At 50.2% G+C, this 19643-nt stretch overlaps 1 protein-coding gene across 3 annotated transcripts in view; it reads right to left on the bottom strand.

The window, feature by feature from the left end:
• Positions 1 to 19643, bottom strand: part of LOC132395791 (coxsackievirus and adenovirus receptor homolog) — a 122173-nt gene that overhangs the window by 55136 nt on the left and 47394 nt on the right. For all 3 annotated transcript variants that reach the window (XM_059972832.1, XM_059972833.1, XM_059972834.1), the window contains one exon: positions 6414 to 6501. In XM_059972832.1, coding sequence (XP_059828815.1) covers positions 6414 to 6501 — 88 coding nt within the window. The remainder of the gene's footprint in view (positions 1 to 6413; positions 6502 to 19643) is intronic.

Raw genomic sequence — 19643 nt, 5'->3', positions numbered from 1 at the left:
AGCCAGGAGAAAACGTCCCACTCCTTCAAGAAGCAAGGCCTCCTCCTGCAGGAGGTGGCCAGGCCTGTTTGTCCCAGGGAGAGGGAAAGGACGCAGAGGTGGCTGGTAATCCTAAAACTAGGCTTGTTCAGTCAGCAGCTGCCTTCCCGCCTGCCGTTTAAAATCCCTGTCCAGCCTTGTCCCAGGCACCACAAGCTTACCTTGCTGAATGGAATGCAGCTAAACCTTGGAACGAGTGTTGGGTGGAAGCAGGTCTATGGGAGGAGACGGACGAAAGCCTTTCTAGTGATGTTGCGTCCTTGGTTGGACGTGAATGAATGTCTCTCTCTCTCTCTCGGGTGACACAGGACATAGAGAGGCTGACATCAGGAAGTAGAGAGAGCAGTGATCCTGTAGCAAGCTGCTGTCAATCACTTCCTGTTGCTTGTTGCTGGAATACGGATGGTGAGAAAGCTTTTGGCTGCGTGTGAGAGAAAGTCACCTCATAGACTCCGTGTGTGAGGAAAGTTTTCTGAACTTGACCAGCAAAGTGCAGATGGAGTTTGCAAAGGGAAATGGAGGAGTTTCAGACTCAAGGGTTAATGTTCGCCGTATACTTGTTTTATTTAACAGTCATAATACTTTCCCGTAAGTGCAGTTCCTCCTCCGCCTTGCTGCTCTCTTAGCTGAGGGGACTTTACCCACAGTTAGTCATAGAAAAGCACTATACACAAGCAGGCTCATCTAGTCTGTGCTGGACTGTTAATCTGCCGACTCCCATTGACCTGCAGCTGGGCTATAGCCCTCCATAACCCTTCCATCCAAATCACTCTTGAATGTCGAAATCGAACCCATATCCACCACTTCCACTGGCAGCTCGTTCCACGTTCTCACCACCCTCTGAGTGAACAAGTTTCCCCTCATATTCCCCTTAAACTATTCACCTTTCACCCTTAACCCATGACCTCTAATTCTACTCTCAGCCTGCCTCAGTGGGAGAAAGCCTATTTGCATTTACCCGAAGGATTCCACTGAAAATGTTGCATAGCTCTATCGTCTCCACTCTCTCCTACGCTCCAGGGAATAAAGTCCTAACCTATTCAACCTTTCTCCATAACTCGGGTCCTCAAGTCCCAGCAACATCCTTGTAAATTTTCTGTGTGCTCTTTCAATTTTATTGACATCTTTCCTGTAGGTAGGTGACCAGAACTGGATTTCGGTTAATTGGGCCATTAGTTAATCAGGGCAGACAACACTTAAACAACCCTTGTTTGGGACAACACTTAAAGAACAGAAACTAGGCAGGATTCTCTACCTTTGTTTGGGACAGTATGCCACTTAGTTGGGACTACAGTCTATTGCCAAACACTTTCTGACATGTAGCAATCGTGTCCACTTATGTGGCTGTTAGACCCTACCCTGTGGCTAGAGTGAGCAGTTTCTAAATAGCGTCAGTTGTATGTGCTTGTGTTCAAAAAGCAGCGATTTCTGTCACTGATAGCTGGGGAGAAATAACCCATAATTCAGAATTCAGAAATCAGAATTCATAACGGTTTTGTTCACTGTGGTTTCAAGCATTCAGACTTAGAGATACCAGAAATGGCCCAGTGTAAATGAAACACTACTTCAAAAAGTTAGGAATTACAATGAGTTTGAAGGTATTGACAATCATCTTGAATGTTACAACAAAAATGAAGATTGGAGGATGCAATTGTCAACAGCATTGTTTGAAGGCAGTCCATTGTCTGCACTGATTTAGATCATTTACACAGTTTTAGAGTACAATAGTAATGTAGTGTTCCAACTTGTTCAGTATCTTATGTAAATATATTATCTGTTACTCATGTAAACAGTAGATTGTCTTTTTTGCAACTTTTTAACTATTTCCATAAAACTTTGGCTAATTTGGGCCAAAATGTACCAGTCCTGATGTATCCTAATTAACCAGAATCCACTGTATGTCCAAGGATTTGGCCTCCACAGCCACTTGTGGCAATAAATTCACATTCACCATTCTCTAGTTAAAGAAACTCCTCTTCATCTTGGACAACCAAGGGCTGTGCCCTCTGGCCCTAGACTGCCCCACTATAGGAAACATCCTCTCCACATCCACTATCTGTGCCCTCTGGCCCTAGACTGCCCCACTATAGGAAACATCCTCTCCACATCCACTCTATCTGTGCCCTCTGGCCTTAGACTGCCCCACTATAAGAAACATCCTCTCCACATCCACTCTACCTTAGGCTTCAATGAGATCTCTCCCCCACCCCACCCCGTTCTTCTAAATTCAGGCAATTACAGGCCCAGAGCCATTAAACTATTCTCATAAATTAATCTCTTCGGCTACCTCTTTCAGAACCCTGGGGTTGTAGTCCATCTGGTCCAGGTGACTTATCCACCTTCAGATCTTTCAGCTTCCCTGTCCCCTTCTCCCTAATAATAGCAGCTACATTCATCCCTTTTCTAGCACATCTCCATTTTCTAGCACACTGCTAGTGTCTTCCACAGTAAAGAATGACACAAAATATTTATTAAAATTGTCTGTCATTTCTTTGTCCCCCATTACTATCTCTCCAGCTTCATTTTCCAATGGTCTGATATCCACTCTCATCTTTCTTATTTATCTGAAAAAAACCTTTTCTCCTCTTTAATATTATTGGCTATTATTATTTAATCTTTTCTCTCCTTACAGCTTTTTCAGTTGCCTTCTCTTGGTTTTTGAAAACACCAACTTCCCATGAATTTTCTGATATTATAGCCTTTCTCTTCCTTTTATGCTGTCTTTGACTTCCCTTCTCAGCCTCGGTTTTGTCATCCTTCAGAATGCTTCTCTTTTGGGATGTATATATCCCGTGGCTTCCAAATTGCTCCTGGAAACTCTAGCCCTTGCTTTTCTGTCGTCATCACAGCTAGTGATCTCTTCCAATCAGCTTTGGCCTGCTCCTTTCTCTTGCCTCTGTAATTCCGTTTACTACAATGTAATACTGATACACCTAATTTTAGCTTCTCCTTCTCAAACTGCAGGGTGAATTCTACCACAGCTGATCACTGTATTCCCAGGGTTCCTTTACCCTGCAGTGATTCATCCAAGCAACCCAACGCTGTTGCCTCTTCCCTTGTGGAGTCACCACAAGCTGCTGTAAAAATCCATCTCATAGACATTCTATGAACTCCCCCTCTTGAGATCCAGCACCAACCTAATTTTCCCATTCTACCTGCATATTGAAATCCCCACCACCATCATAATGTTGCCCTTTTCACATCTTCTCTATCTCCCGTTGTAATTTGTAGCCCATAACCTGGCTACTGTCCTGCATATAACTCCTATCAGGGTCTTTTTACCCCATGCAGTGTCTTAATTCTATCCACAAGGACTCTACATCTTCCCATCCTGTGTCACCTCTTTCTAAGAATTTGATTTAATTTTCATGTTTTACCAACAGAGCCACACTGCCCTTCTCTGATACAATATACATCCTTGCAGGCTAGGCTCCTAGCACTGATCTTCTTTCAACCAAGAGTCGGTGATGCCCACAACATCATACTTGCCAATTATCAAATTTCATTCCCAGATCCCTTTGTTCTGCCACACTCCTCAGAACCCTACTATTCACTGTGTAAGACCCACCCTGTTTGATCCTACCAAAGTGCAACACTTCACATTTGTTTGCATTAAATTCCAGCTGCACTTTTTAAGTCCATTTTCTAGCAGATGCAGATCCCTCTGCAAGCCATGTTAGCTTATTTTGCTGTCCATTACACCCCCAATCTTGGTGTCAACTGCAAACTTGCTGATCCAGTTATCCACATTATCATTCAGATGACAACCAACAACAGACGTGGCACTGATCCCTACGGCACTCCACTGGTCACAGGCTTCCATTCAGAGAGGCAATCATCTACTACCACTCTTTGGTGTCTCCCATAAAGCCAATGCCAAAAACGATTTACTGCCTCATCTTGAATGCCAAAAAATTGTACTTTCTTGAGCAATCTCTCATACAGGACTTTGTTAAAAGCCTTGTGAAAGTCCACATAGACAATATCCACTGCCTTGCCTCAAAATACTCTATAAGATTGGTTAGAAACAACCTACCATGCACAAAGCCATCTTGACTATCTCTAATCAGACCTTGTCTGTCCAAATACTTACATATCCAGGCTCTTGGAATACTTTACAATAACTGATGTCAGGCTCACCAGCCTAGAACTTCCCAGCCTTTCCCAGAACCTCCCAGCCTTTCTTCAACAAGGGAGCACCTTTGGCCAACCTCTGGCACCTCACCTGTGGTTAAGGAAGTTTGAAACATCTCTACTAGACCCCTGCAGTTTCTGCACTAGCCTCCATAGGGTCCAAGGGAACACCTTGTCAGGCTTTGGGTATTTAGCAACCCTACCGAACTTGCGGAGCAGCCTGGCACTTTGAAATCTCCAGGTGAGGGCTGGAAGCAGTGCGGCTTCAGGGTGCGGCCTTGCGGAAGTCCCAGTATATCTCTGGAGCACTACTGAAACATCAGAACGGCAGAGAATGCTGCAGCTGAAAGAAGGTACTTAGGCAATCTCTCTCTGTCCCGATGGTGAGCGAAAGGCTGCTGGTCCTCGATGCTGCAGACTGCAGTGAGCTGTTACTCTCCCCTCTCGTTTGCTGCAGGATTGATACCATCCCCCTCCCTCACTAATGACAGAGAGTCAATGTGTTGGGATGGACTCTAGATCAAGGTCTCCGAGGGCTGTGCTATTAACTGGGTGGTGGAGGTTGATGCTTTTCCTGGAGCAAGTGTGGGGTGGGGTGGGGGGGGGAGAGCGTGTGCATGGGAGGGGAGGAGGCTTTGGGGGTTCTAATGTTTTCTGTCATTCATTCTTTGTTTTTTTCTGTTTGGTGGATGTCCGTGAAGAGTAAGAATTCCAGGCTGTATATTGTAGTTCACTGGTATTAAATTGAACCATCAATTTGCCTCGAGGGTAAACACCTCCCTCTCCTCTATACAGTCCATGACCGCTCTGCTGCCTGCCTCACTTCTGTAAACTCTGTGTCCATCCCCTGACAGTGAATACACATCTATTTGAGATCTCCTCCATATCTTTTGGCTCCAGACCACAGTAATCTTCCAGAGGATCAATTTAGGTTATTTATTTATTTCAGATGAACAGTATGATTATCTCCCTCCACCATGGGGCTTCCTCTGCTGTTGGAACTTCATCCATAGTTAGACTTCTACTTATTGCAGTGGTACAGCTCAGTCACCTCCCTCTGCTGTGGGACTTCTCGCAGAGGGAACATCATCCAATGTTTGATCTCTCTACCATGGGGCTGTGTCTACACAGGGGAGTAACCACTGTTCGACCTCTCTCCACCATGGGGCTGTCTCTGTGGTGGAGCATTTATCCACTGTTAGGCCTCCTCCACCATGGGACCTTCTCTGCTGTGGAGATCTGCTTTCACTGCGAATCCTTGAAACACCCTCCCCAGCCACACTCTCAAATCAAGATCCAGACAAGACTGCCCTCTGCCCTGCACTGTGGGGACCATTTGCACCATGGGTTTACCTCCAGTGGGGACCATTTGCACCATGGGATCGCCTCCACTCTGGGGACAATTTGCACTGTGAGATTACCTCCACTGTGGGGACCATTTACACCATGGGATCGCCTCCGCTGTGGGGACCATTTGCACCATGGGATCGCCTCCACTGTGGGGACCATTTGCACTGTGGGATTACCTCCACTGTGAGGACCATTTGTACTGTGGGATCAGCTCCACTGTGGGGACCATTTGCACTGTGGGATTACCTCCACTCTGGGGATTATCCAGTACCAAGGACACTTCCTGGTTATGGGGAAACCTTCTGCACCATGTGCCCCTCCCCTGCTGTACGGATATGTGACCATCACAGCCATCAGTCACGATACAGAAACCAGATCACCGACCGAGCTCTCCTGCTTCACAGGGTGGATCCACGGACCCCCGCCCATTCACACTATGCCAATTACCCTCCCCCCATTGTGGAGATACCCTATTCACCTCAGTGTACTCAGTTCCCCCTGCACTATGGAGGCACTCGCACCCTTCATCACTGTGGAGATCATCACCTCTATAGAGACAAAAGTCTACCACGCAGAAACCTTCTTCCACCGTGAAGGCACATCTCTGTAAGGGGGACACTCCCTCTGCTGCGGAGATACCCTTGCCACCATGGAGATACACTGCTCTGCTGTGAAAATGCCCTCTTGTGTTGTGGAGAGTAACTCTTCCACCATGGAGGCATCCTCTGACAGGGGACCTCTCCATGGTAGCATGGACAAAGATCTCACACCACAAAGTCCAGCCTTGACCCCTCATCCAGGATTACTGGCAGGTGGTGAGATGGCACAGGCTGGTCCGACTTCAGAGGCTGTGTGCTGTCAACAGCTGGAACAGTATTATGGAAATATACCCTCTCTGATTTGCGTGTCTGATGGGCCTTGTAACTTTTAACAGAGCGAACACTTGGAGCAGAGCTGAGAGGCGGTGTAGCATCTTCCCTGAGAAAGAGAGAGAGAGAGGGAGAGAGATGGGTGTTAGACTGACTCAGTGCAACTTCCGGCAACATGGAGAGGTTTGGCTCTGTATCTAACCTACACTGTAGGCATGTGTGATGGGACAGTGTGGAGGGAGTTTCACTCTGTGTCTAACCCTTTTTTTTAATATACAAAATATCTTTATTATAAATTCAGTGTTATGTATACAAAACAGTAACTAACACAATTACTTCACTACAAATAAATACACATTAAACTAAAATGTTTCCATCTCTGAGAGCCCAACAGTCTTGGAATGCCTCTAAGGTCAGCGTGGACAGCACATGCGTGTTCCTTCTCCATATTTACCCGGGCACGAACATACCACACCCCTTAAACATTGCCAAGCAGTCTACCTGGGCAGATCCTCCTGCCACCCATTTCCAAGACCCACGGATGGCTGATTTTGCCTGCCTCAGGAGCAAGTTGACAAGGATAAACTCATCTCTCCATGCCCCCCTCCTTACTGGATGACTATATATATATATAGGGTGGGGCTAAAATGCAACCAGAAGGCAAGAAGCAGCCCACACAAATACGCAAAAAGGGGCTGCAGCCTCACACTCTCCATGTATATGTGGTACACGGTCTCCTCCAGCCCACAGAAGTGACATGCAGCTGGGAGGTCTCTGTACAAACTGAAGAACATATTGCAGGGCACCGCTCTATGCAGCACCCTCCAGCTGAGATCCCCCAGGTGCATGGGAAGAACCCCCTCGTAAAGGGACTTCCAGCGGGGACTCTCTTCACTTCCAGGTGGAAAGACCGACCGCCATGGCGTGTTGGGATGGTGGACAAGGGCAAGTGGAGGGTGTGGAACAGCAGCCCATACAGATACCTCCTACTTGCATCCCTGAATGGGACTGTGGGTGTCGAGGAGAGACAGCTCAAGTTGTGTGGACATGGCGTTCGGATAAGGTTGCGGGGCCTGGGCCCGACAAGCAGCTCAGGTCCACGCACCTGAGCCGCACCGACATTCACTGAGGTCAGGAAACGGTCGGCCAGGATTCCGCCCTCTGCCAGAGGAGGGGATTCCCGGCCTGAGGCGACCATGTTCCAGACTCTCAGTAGGTCCTGACAGAAGCCGGGCAGACTCCGCAAAGCAGCACGGCTGATGCCCGCTGGTGGTAGCCGCATGTCTTTGTTAAGACAGCAGCCCCTCCTGAGGATGAATGTCGTCCACACGTGCCACTTGGGAGGGTGCTCGGTGTACAGGAATCTCTGCAGAGTCCTGAGTCGGAGAGCTGCCAGTCGCATTTGAACGCACACCAGCGATTGTCCGCCCTCTCCCACTGGGAGACTCAAGGCCGTTGCGGAGACCCAGTGTTTCCTGCTGCCCCAGAAGAAGTCCACTAACTTCCTCTGCAGTCTTGCAACAAACGGGGCAGGAGGGGCCAAGGTGACCATCCAGTACCACAACATGGAGGCCACCAGCTGCTTTATGACCACCACCCTGCCTCGATAGGAAAGCACCCTGAGAAGGCCTGACCAGCGCCCCAGCTGGGCCATGACTTTTGTCTCCAGGTCCTGCCAGTTCGCCAGCCAGGTCTCCCCAGAAGGACTCAGGTAGTCTCCCAGATAGAGAAGACGTCTGGTGCTCCACTCAAAAGCTCTCATCTCCTCCGGCAGGGAGTCCGCCTGCCACTGACCCTCTAAAAGCCGGGAATATTTCGCCCGGTTGATCCTAGTGGAGGATGCAGCCGAGAAAACTTCTTGGCACTCGCACATCCTCTGTTGGTCACTGGGATCTGTCACCATGAGGAGTACATCGTTGGCGTAGGCCAAGAGGATCACCTCAGTGTCTGGTTAATGCTGATCCAGACCTGTCAGCCTTCCCTGAAGAAGGCTCAGGAATGGCTCGACACAAACTGCAAACAATTGACTGGACATGGAGCGCCCTGACGTACTCCACTCCTGAAGGGAATGGGCGCTGCCAGTGATCCGTTGATCTTAACAAGGCAGTCTGCGGCAGAGTATAGGAGCCGAACTCGGGCCACAAAGTGTGGTCCGAGCCCAAAAGCCTGCAGAGTGCCCACCAGGAAACTGTAGTTTACCTGGAGAAATGCCTTCTCCTGGTCAAGAGAAAGAAACGCTGTCAGGGGCCAAGTCTCATGCTGAATGCGGATCAGATCCCATACCAGGTGGACATTGTCTTGGATGGAGCAGCCCGGGACGTGTAAGATTTGTCAGGATGGATCACCTGCCTCATTATCGAAACAAGACAGTTGGCCATTGCCCGGGCAAAGATCTTGTAGTCCGCTCACAAGAGCAAGACAGACGCCAGTTCTTCAGCAGGCGGACGTCTGGGAGTGTGTGACGGGAAAGCGTGGAGGGAGTTTCACTCCGAGTCTAACCCAGGGATAGGGAGATGGGACAGTCTGGAGGGAGTTTCACTCTGTGTCTGACCCTGGGAGAGGGTGATGGGACAGTGTAGAGGGAGTTTCACTCTGTGTCTAACCCTGGGAGAGGGTGATAGGACACTCTGGAGGGGGTTTCACTCTGTGTCTAACCCTGGGAGAGGGTGATGGGACAGTCTGGAGGGAGTTTCACTCTGTGTCTGACCCTGGGAGTGTGTGATGGGACAGTATAGACGGAGTTTCACTCTGTGTCTGACCCTGGGAGTGTGTGATGGGGCAGTATAGAGGGAGTTTCACTCTGTGTCTGACCCTGGGAGTGTGTGATGAGACAGTGTAGACTGAGTTTCACTCAGTGTCTAACCCTGGCATTGTGTGATGGGACAGTGTAGAGGGAGTTTCACTCTGTGTCTGACCCTGGGAGAGGGTGATGGGACAGGGTAGACGGAGTTTCACTCTGTATCTGGCCCTGGGAGAGGGTGATGGGACAGTGTAGAGGGAGTTTCACTCTGTGTCTAAACCTGGGAGAGGGTGATGGGACAGGGTAGATGGAGTTTCACTCTGTATCTGGCCCTGGGAGTGTGTGATGGGACAGTGTAGAGGGAGTTTCACTCTGTGTCTGACCCTGGGAGTCTGTGATGGGACAGTGTAGACGGAGTTTCACTCTGTATCTGACCCTGGGAGAGGGTGATGGGACAGTCTGGAGGGGGTTTCACTCTGTGTGTAACGCTGGAAGTGTGTGATGGGACAGTGTAGAGGGAGGTTCACTCTGTGTCTGACCCTGGGAGTGTGTGATGGGACAGTGTAGAGGGAGGTTCACTCTGTGTCTGACCCTGGGAGTGTGTGATGGGACAGTGTAGAGGGAGTTTCACTCTGTCTCTGATCCTGGGAGTGTGTGATGGGACAGTGTAGACGGAGTTTCACTCTGTATCTGACCCTGGGAATGTGTGAAGGGACAGTGTAGAGGGAGTTTCACTCTGTGTCTGACCCTGGGAGTGTGTGATGGGACAGTGTAGACGGAGTTTCACTCTGTGTCTGACCCTGGGAGTCTGTGATGGGACAGTGTAGACGGAGTTTCACTCTGTGTCTGACCCTGGGAGAGGGTGATGGGACAGTCTGGAGGGGGTTTCACTCTGTGTGTAACGCTGGAAGTGTGTGATGGGACAGTGTGGAGAGGGTTTCAGTCTGTATCTATCCCGTCCACTGATGTGCGATGGGGGATGGTAGGGGTTTGCAAATTTACCTGCTGTGCAAATGGGGGATGGTGGGGGTTTGGACATTTACCTGATGTGCGATGGGGGATGGTGGACGTCTGCACATTTACCTGATGTGCGATGGGGAATGGTGAGAATTTGGACATTTACCTGATGTGCGATGGGGAATGGTGGGGGTTTGGACATTTACCTGATGTGCGATGGGGAATGGTGGGTGTTTGGACATTTACCTGATGTGCGATGGGGGATGGTGGGGGTTTTGAAATTTACCTGATGTGCGCTGGGGAATGGTGGGGGTTTTGACATTTACCTGATGTGCGATGGGGGATGGTGGGGGTTTTGACATTTACCTGATGTGCGATGGGGAATAGTGGACGTCTGGACATTTACCTGATGTGCGATGGGGAATGGTGGGGGTTTGGACATTAACCTGATGTGCGATGGGGGATGGTGGGTGTTTGGACATTTACCTGATGTGCGATGGGGAATGGTGGGGTTTGGACATTTACCTGATGTGCGATGGGGAATGGTGGGTGTTTGGACATTTACCTGATGTGCGATGGGGGATGGTGGGGGTTTTGAAATTTACCTGATGTGCGCTGGGGAATGGTGGGGGTTTTGACATTTACCTGATGTGCGATGGGGGATGGTGGGGGTTTTGACATTTACCTGATGTGCGATGGGGGATGGTGGGGGTTTTGACATTTACCTGATGTGCGATGGGGGATTGTGGACGTCTGGACATTTACCTGATGTGCGATGGGGAATGGTGGGGGTTTGGACATTAACCTGATGTGCGATGGGGGATGGTGGGGTTTGGACATTTACCTGATGTGCGATGGGGAATAGTGGACGTCTGGACATTTACCTGATGTGCGATGGAGGATTGTGGACGTCTGGACATTTACCTGATGTGCGATGGGGAATGGTGGGGGTTTGGACATTAACCTGATGTGCGATGGGGGATGGTGGGGTTTGGACATTTACCTGATGTGCAATGGGGGATGGTGGGGGTTTGGACATGAACCTGATGTGCGATGGGGAATGGTGGGTGTTTGGAAATTTACCTGATGTGCGATGGGGGATGGTGGGGGTTTTGAAATTTACCTCATGTGCGCTGGGGAATGGTGGGGGTTTTGACATTTACCTGATGTGCGATGGGGGATGGTGGGGGTTTGGACATTTACCTGATCTGCGATGGGGAATGGTGGGGGTTTGGAGATTTACCTGACGTGCGATGGGGGATGTTGGGGGTTTGGACATTTACCTGACGTGCGATGGGGGATAGTGAGGGTTTGAACATTCACCTGTTGTGCGATCGAGGATTGTGGATGTTTGGACATTTACCTGACGTGCGACGGGGGATGGTGGGGGTTTGGAGATTTACCTGATGTGAGATGGGGAATGGTGGGGGTTTGGACATTTATCTGATGTGCGATGGGGGATGGTGGGGGTTTGGACATTTACCAGATGTGCGATGGGGAATGGTGGGGGTTTGGAGATTTACCTGATGTGCTATGGGGGATGGTGGTTGTTTGGACATTTACCTGATGTGCTATCGGGGATGGTGGGGGTTTGGACATTTACCTGAAGTGCGATGGGGATTGGTGGGTGTTTGGACATTTACCTGATGTGCGATGGGGGATTGTGGACGTTTGGATATTTACCTGATCTGCGATGGGGGACGGTGGGGGTTCGGAAATTTACCTGATGTGCGATGGGGGATTGTGGACATTTGGATATTTACCTGATGTGCGATGGGGGATGGTGGGGTTTGGACATTTACCTGATGTGCGATGGGGGATGGTGGGGGTTTGGACATTTACCTGATGTGCGATGGGGGATTGTGGACGTTTGGATATTTACCTGATGTGCGATGAGGGATTTTGGACGTTTGGATATTTACCTGATGTGCGATGGGGGATGGTGGGGTTTGGACATTTACCTGATATGCGATGGGGGATGGTGGACATTTACCTGATGTGCGATGGGGACTGGTGGGTGTTTGGAGATTTACCTGATGTGCAATGAGGTATGGTGGGGGTTTGGACATTTACCTGATGTGCGATGGAGGATTGTGGACGTTTGGATATTTACCTGATGTGCGATGGGGGATGTTGGACGTTTGGATATTTACCTGATGTGCAATGGGGAATGGTGGGGGTTTGGACATTTACCCGACGTGCGATGGGGAATGGTGGGGGTTTGGACATTTACCTGATGTGCGATGGGGGATGGTGGGGGTTTGGACATTTACCTGATGTGCGATGGGGGATGGTGATGGTTTGGACATTTACCTGATGTGCGATGGCGGATGGTGGGGGTTTGGACATTTACCTGATGTGCTATGGGGGATGGTGGGGGTTTGGAGATTTACCTGATGTGTGATGGGGGATGGTGGGGGTTTGGACATTTACCTGATGTGCGATGGGGGATGGTGGGGGTTTGGACATTAACCTGATGTGCGATGGGTATGGTGGGGTTTGGACATTTACCTGATGTGCGATGGGGGATGGTGGGGGTTTGGACATTTACCCGACGTGCGATGGGTGATTGTGGACGTTTGGACATTTACCTGATGTGCGATGTGGAATGGTGGAGGTTTGGAGATTTACCTGATGTGCGATGGGGAATGGTGGGGGTTTGGACATTTACCTGATGTGCGAAGGGGGATGGTGGGGGTTTTGACATTTACCTGATGTGCAATGGGGAATGGTGGACGTCTGGACATAAACTTGACGTGCGATGGGGGATGGTGTGGGTTTGGACATTAACCTGATGTGCGATGGGTATGGTGGGATTTGGACATTAACCTGATGTGCGATGGAGTATTATGGACGTTTGATTATTAACCTGATGTGCGATGGGGGATGGTGGGGGTTTGGACATTTACCTGATGTGCGATGGGGAATGCTGCGGGTTTGGAGATTTACCTGATGTGTGATGGGGGATGGTGGGGGTTTGGAGATTTACCTGATGTGCGATGGGGGATGGTGGGGGTTTGGAGATTTACCAGATGTGCGATGGGGAATGGTGGGGGTTTGGAGATTTACCTGACGTGCGATGGGGGATGGTGGGGGTTTGGAGATTTACCTGATGTGCGATGTGGGATGGTGGGGGTTTGGAGATTTACCTGACGTGCGATGGGGGATGGTGGGGGTTTGGACATTTACCTGACGTGCGATGGGGGATAGTGAGGGTTTGAACATTTACCTGTTGTGCGATGGAGGATTGTGGATGTTTCGAAATTTACCTGACGTGCGATGGGGGATGGTGGAGGTTTGGACATTTACCTGATGTGCGATGGGGGATGGTGGGGTTTGGAGATTTACCTGATGTGCGATGGGGGATGGTGGGGTTTGGACATTTCCCTGATGTGCGATGGGGAATGGTGGGGGTTTGGAGATTTACCTGATGTGCGATGGGGAATGGTGGGGTTTGGACATTTACCTTCTGTGCGATGGGGGATGGTGGGGTTTGGACATTTACCTGATGTGTGATGGGGGATGGTGGGGTTTGGACATTTACCTGATGTGCGATGGGGGATGGTGGGGGTTTGGACATTTACTTGATGTGCGATGGAGGATTGTGGATGTTTGGAAATTTACCTGACGTGCGATGGGGGATGGTGGAGGTTTGCACATTTACCTGATGTGCAATGGGGGATGGTGGGGTTTGGAGATTTACCTGATGTGCGATAGTGGATGGTGGGGTTTGGACATTTAACTGATGTACGATGGGGAATGGTGGGGGTTTGGAGATTTACCTGATGTGCAATGGGGAATGGTGGGGTTTGGACATTTACCTGATGTGCGATGGGGGATGGTGGGGTTTGGACATTTACCTGATGTGCGATGGAGGATTGTGGACGTTTGGATATTTACCTGATGTGCGATGGGGGATGTTGGACGTTTGGATATTTACCTGATGTGCGATGTGGAATGGTGGAGGTTTGGACATTTACCTGATGTGCGATGGGGGATGGTGGGGGTTTGGACATTTACCTGACGTGCGATGGGGGATGGTGGGGGTTTGGACATTTACCTGTCGTGCGATGGGTGATTGTGGACGTTTGGACATTTACCTGATGTGCGATGTGGGATGGTGGGGTTTGGAGATTTACCTGATGTGCGATGGGAGATGCTGGGGTTTGGACATTTCCCTAATGTGCGATGGGGAATGGTGGGGGTTTGGAGATTTACCTGATGTGCGATGGGGAATGGTGGGGGTTTGTACATTTACCTGATGTGCGATGGAGGATTGTAGACGTTTGGATATTTACCTGATGTGCGATGTGGAATGGTGTAGGTTTGGACATTTACCTGATGTGCGATGGGGGATGGTGGGGGTTTGGACATTTACCCGACGTTCGATGGGTGATTGTGGACGTTTGGACATTTACCTGATGTGCGATGTGGAATGGTGTAGGTTTGGACATTTACCTGATGTGCGATGGGGGATGGTGGGGGTTTGGACATTTACCCGACGTTCGATGGGTGATTGTGGACGTTTGGACATTTACCTGATGTGCGATGTGGAATGGTGGAGGTTTGGAGATTTACCTGATGTGCGATGGGGAATGGTGGGGGTTTGGACATTTACCTGATGTGCGAAGGGGGATGGTGGGGGTTTTGACATTTACCTGATGTGCAATGGGGAATGGTGGACGTCTGGACATAAACTTGACGTGCGATGGGGGATGGTGTGGGTTTGGACATTAACCTGATGTGCGATGGGTATGGTGGGATTTGGACATTAACCTGATGTGCGATGGAGTATTATGGACGTTTGATTATTAACCTGATGTGCGATGGGGGATGGTGGGGGTTTGGACATTTACCTGATGTGCGATGGGGAATGCTGCGGGTTTGGAGATTTACCTGATGTGTGATGGGGGATGGTGGGGGTTTGGAGATTTACCTGATGTGCGATGGGGGATGGTGGGGGTTTGGAGATTTACCAGATGTGCGATGGGGAATGGTGGGGGTTTGGAGATTTACCTGACGTGCGATGGGGGATGGTGGGGGTTTGGAGATTTACCTGATGTGCGATGTGGGATGGTGGGGGTTTGGAGATTTACCTGACGTGCGATGGGGGATGGTGGGGGTTTGGACATTTACCTGACGTGCGATGGGGGATAGTGAGGGTTTGAACATTTACCTGTTGTGCGATGGAGGATTGTGGATGTTTCGAAATTTACCTGACGTGCGATGGGGGATGGTGGAGGTTTGGACATTTACCTGATGTGCGATGGGGGATGGTGGGGTTTGGAGATTTACCTGATGTGCGATGGGGGATGGTGGGGTTTGGACATTTCCCTGATGTGCGATGGGGAATGGTGGGGGTTTGGAGATTTACCTGATGTGCGATGGGGAATGGTGGGGTTTGGACATTTACCTGATGTGCGATGGGGTATGTTGGGGTTTGGAGATTTACCTGATGTGCGATGGGGAATGGTGGGGGTTTGGACATTTACCTGATGTGCGATGGAGGATTGGGGACGTTTGGATATTTACCTGATGTGCGATGGGGGATGGTGGGGGTTTGGACATTTACCTGATGTGCGATGTGGAATGGTGGAGGTTTGGACATTTACCTGATGTGCGATGGGGGATGGTGGGGGTTTGGACATTTACCCGACGTGCGATGGGTGATCGTGGACGTTTGGACATTTACCTGATGTGCGATGTGGAATGGTGGAGGTTTGGACATTTACCTGATGTGCGATGGGCGATGGTGGGGGTTTGGACATTTACCTGATGTGCGATGGGGGATGGTGGTGTTTGGACATTTACCTGATGTGCGATGGGGAATGGTGGGGGTCTGGAAATTTACCTGATGTGCGATGGGGGATGGTGGGGGTTTTGACATTTACCTGATGTGCAATGGGGAATGGTGGACGTCTGGACATATACTTGACGTGCGATGGGGGATGGTGTGGGTTTGGACATTAACCTGATGTGCGATTTGTATGGTGGGGTTTGGACATAAACCTGATGTGCGATGGAGTATTATGTACGTTTGATTATTAACCTGATGTGCGATGGGGGATGGTGGGGGTTTGGACATTTACCTGATGTGCGATGGGGAATGGTGCGGGTTTGTAGATTTACCTGATGTGCGATGTGGGGTGGTGGGGGTTTGGAGATTTACCTGATGTGCGATGGGGGATGGTGGAGGTTTGGAGATTTACCAGATGTGCGATGGGGAATGGTGGGGGTTTGGAGATTTACCTGACGTGCGATGGGGGATGGTGGGGGTTTGGAGATTTACCTGATGTGCGATGGGGGATGGTGGGGGTTTGGAGATTTACCTGAAGTGCGATGGGGGATGGTGGGGGTTTGTAGATTTACCTGATGTGCGATGTGGGGTGGTGGGGGTTTGGAGATTTACCTGATGTGCGATGGGGGATGGTGGAGGTTTGGAGATTTACCAGATGTGCGATGGGGAATGGTGGGGGTTTGGAGATTTACCTGACGTGCGATGGGGGATGGTGGGGGTTTGGAGATTTACCTGATGTGCGATGGGGGATGGTGGGGGTTTGGAGATTTACCTGAAGTGCGATGGGGGATGGTGGGGGTTTGGACATTTACCTGATGTGCGATGGGGAATGGTGGGGGTTTGGAGATTTACCTGACTTGCGATGGGGAATGGTGGGTGTTTGGACACTTACCGGATGTGCGATGGGGGATTGTGGACGTTTGGATATTTACCTGATGTGCGATGAGGGATTTTGGACGTTTGGATATTTACCTGATGTGCGATGGGGGATCGTGGGGTTTGGACATTTACCTGATGTGCGATGGGGAATGGTGGGGGTTTGGAGATTTACCTGATGTGCGATGGGGAATGGTTGGGTTTGGACATTTAACTGATGTGCGATGGGGGATGGTGGGGGTTTGGACATTTACCTGATGTGCGATGGGGGATGGTGGGGGTTTGGACATTTACCTGATGTGCGATGGGGGATGGTGATGGTTTGGACATTTACCTGATGTGCGATGGGGGATGGTGGGGGTTTGGACATTTACCTGATGTGCTATGGGGGATGGTGGGGGTTTGGAGATTTACCTGATGTGTGATGGGGGATGGTGGGGTTTTGGACATTTACCTGATGTGCGATGGGGGATGGTGGGGGTTTGGACATTAACCTGATGTGCGATGGGTATGGTGGGGTTTGGACATTAATCTGATGTGCGATGGGGAATGGTGGGGTTTGGACATTTACCTTCTGTGCGATGGGGGATGGTGGGGTTTGGACATTTACCTGATGTGTGATGGGGGATGGTGGGGTTTGGACATTTACCTGATGTGCGATGGGGGATGGTGGGGGTTTGGACATTTACTTGATGTGCGATGGAGGATTGTGGATGTTTGGAAATTTACCTGACGTGCGATGGGGGATGGTGGAGGTTTGCACATTTACCTGATGTGCAATGGGGGATGGTGGGGTTTGGAGATTTACCTGATGTGCGATAGTGGATGGTGGGGTTTGGACATTTAACTGATGTACGATGGGGAATGGTGGGGGTTTGGAGATTTACCTGATGTGCAATGGGGAATGGTGGGGTTTGGACATTTACCTGATGTGCGATGGGGGATGGTGGGGTTTGGACATTTACCTGATGTGCGATGGAGGATTGTGGACGTTTGGATATTTACCTGATGTGCGATGGGGGATGTTGGACGTTTGGATATTTACCTGATGTGCGATGTGGAATGGTGGAGGTTTGGACATTTACCTGATGTGCGATGGGGGATGGTGGGGGTTTGGACATTTACCTGACGTGCGATGGGGGATGGTGGGGGTTTGGACATTTACCTGTCGTGCGATGGGTGATTGTGGACGTTTGGACATTTACCTGATGTGCGATGTGGGATGGTGGGGTTTGGAGATTTACCTGATGTGCGATGGGAGATGCTGGGGTTTGGACATTTCCCTAATGTGCGATGGGGAATGGTGGGGGTTTGGAGATTTACCTGATGTGCGATGGGGAATGGTGGGGGTTTGTACATTTACCTGATGTGCGATGGAGGATTGTAGACGTTTGGATATTTACCTGATGTGCGATGGGGGATGTTGGACGTTTGGACATTTACCTGATGTGCGATGTGGAATGGTGTAGGTTTGGACATTTACCTGATGTGCGATGGGGGATGGTGGGGGTTTGGACATTTACCCGACGTTCGATGGGTGATTGTGGACGTTTGGACATTTACCTGATGTGCGATGTGGAATGGTGGAGGTTTGGAGATTTACCTGATGTGCGATGGGGAATGGTGGGGGTTTGGACATTTACCTGATGTGCGAAGGGGGATGGTGGGGGTTTTGACATTTACCTGATGTGCAATGGGGAATGGTGGACGTCTGGACATAAACTTGACGTGCGATGGGGGATGGTGTGGGTTTGGACATTAACCTGATGTGCGATGGGTATGGTGGGATTTGGACATTAACCTGATGTGCGATGGAGTATTATGGACGTTTGATTATTAACCTGATGTGCGATGGGGGATGGTGGGGGTTTGGAGATTTACCTGATGTGTGATGGGGGATGGTGGGGGTTTGGAGATTTACCTGATGTGCGATGGGGGATGGTGGGGGTTTGGAGATTTACCAGATGTGCGATGGGGAATGGTGGGGGTTTGGAGATTTACCTGACGTGCGATGGGGGATGGTGGGGGTTTGGAGATTTACCTGATGTGCGATGTGGGATGGTGGGGGTTTGGAGATTTACCTGACGTGCGATGGGGGATGGTGGGGGTTTGGACATTTACCTGACGTGCGATGGGGGATAGTGAGGGTTTGAACATTTACCTGTTGTGCGATGGAGGATTGTGGATGTTTCGAAATTTACCTGACGTGCGATGGGGGATGGTGGAGGTTTGGACATTTACCTGATGTGCGATGGGGGATGGTGGGGTTTGGAGATTTACCTGATGTGCGATGGGGGATGGTGGGGTTTGGACATTTCCCTGATGTGCGATGGGGAATGGTGGGGGTTTGGAGATTTACCTGATGTGCGATGGGGAATGGTGGGGTTTGGACATTTACCTGATGTGCGATGGGGTATGTTGGGGTTTGGAGATTTACCTGATGTGCGATGGGGAATGGTGGGGGTTTGGACATTTACCTGATGTGCGATGGAGGATTGGGGACGTTTGGATATTTACCTGATGTGCGATGGGGGATGGTGGGGGTTTGGACATTTACCTGATGTGCGATGTGGAATGGTGGAGGTTTGGACATTTACCTGATGTGCGATGGGGGATGGTGGGGGTTTGGACATTTACCCGACGTGCGATGGGTGATCGTGGACGTTTGGACATTTACCTGATGTGCGATGTGGAATGGTGGAGGTTTGGACATTTACCTGATGTGCGATGGGCGATGGTGGGGGTTTGGACATTTACCTGATGTGCGATGGGGGATGGTGGTGTTTGGACATTTACCTGATGTGCGATGGGGAATGGTGGGGGTCTGGAAATTTACCTGATGTGCGATGGGGGATGGTGGGGGTTTTGACATTTACCTGAT

The sequence above is a fragment of the Hypanus sabinus genome, chromosome 6 (assembly GCF_030144855.1).
Source record: "Hypanus sabinus isolate sHypSab1 chromosome 6, sHypSab1.hap1, whole genome shotgun sequence".
NCBI lineage: Eukaryota > Metazoa > Chordata > Chondrichthyes > Myliobatiformes > Dasyatidae > Hypanus > Hypanus sabinus.
Note: the sequence above shows the minus strand (reverse complement) of the source record. Positions and strands in the feature narration are given on the sequence as shown.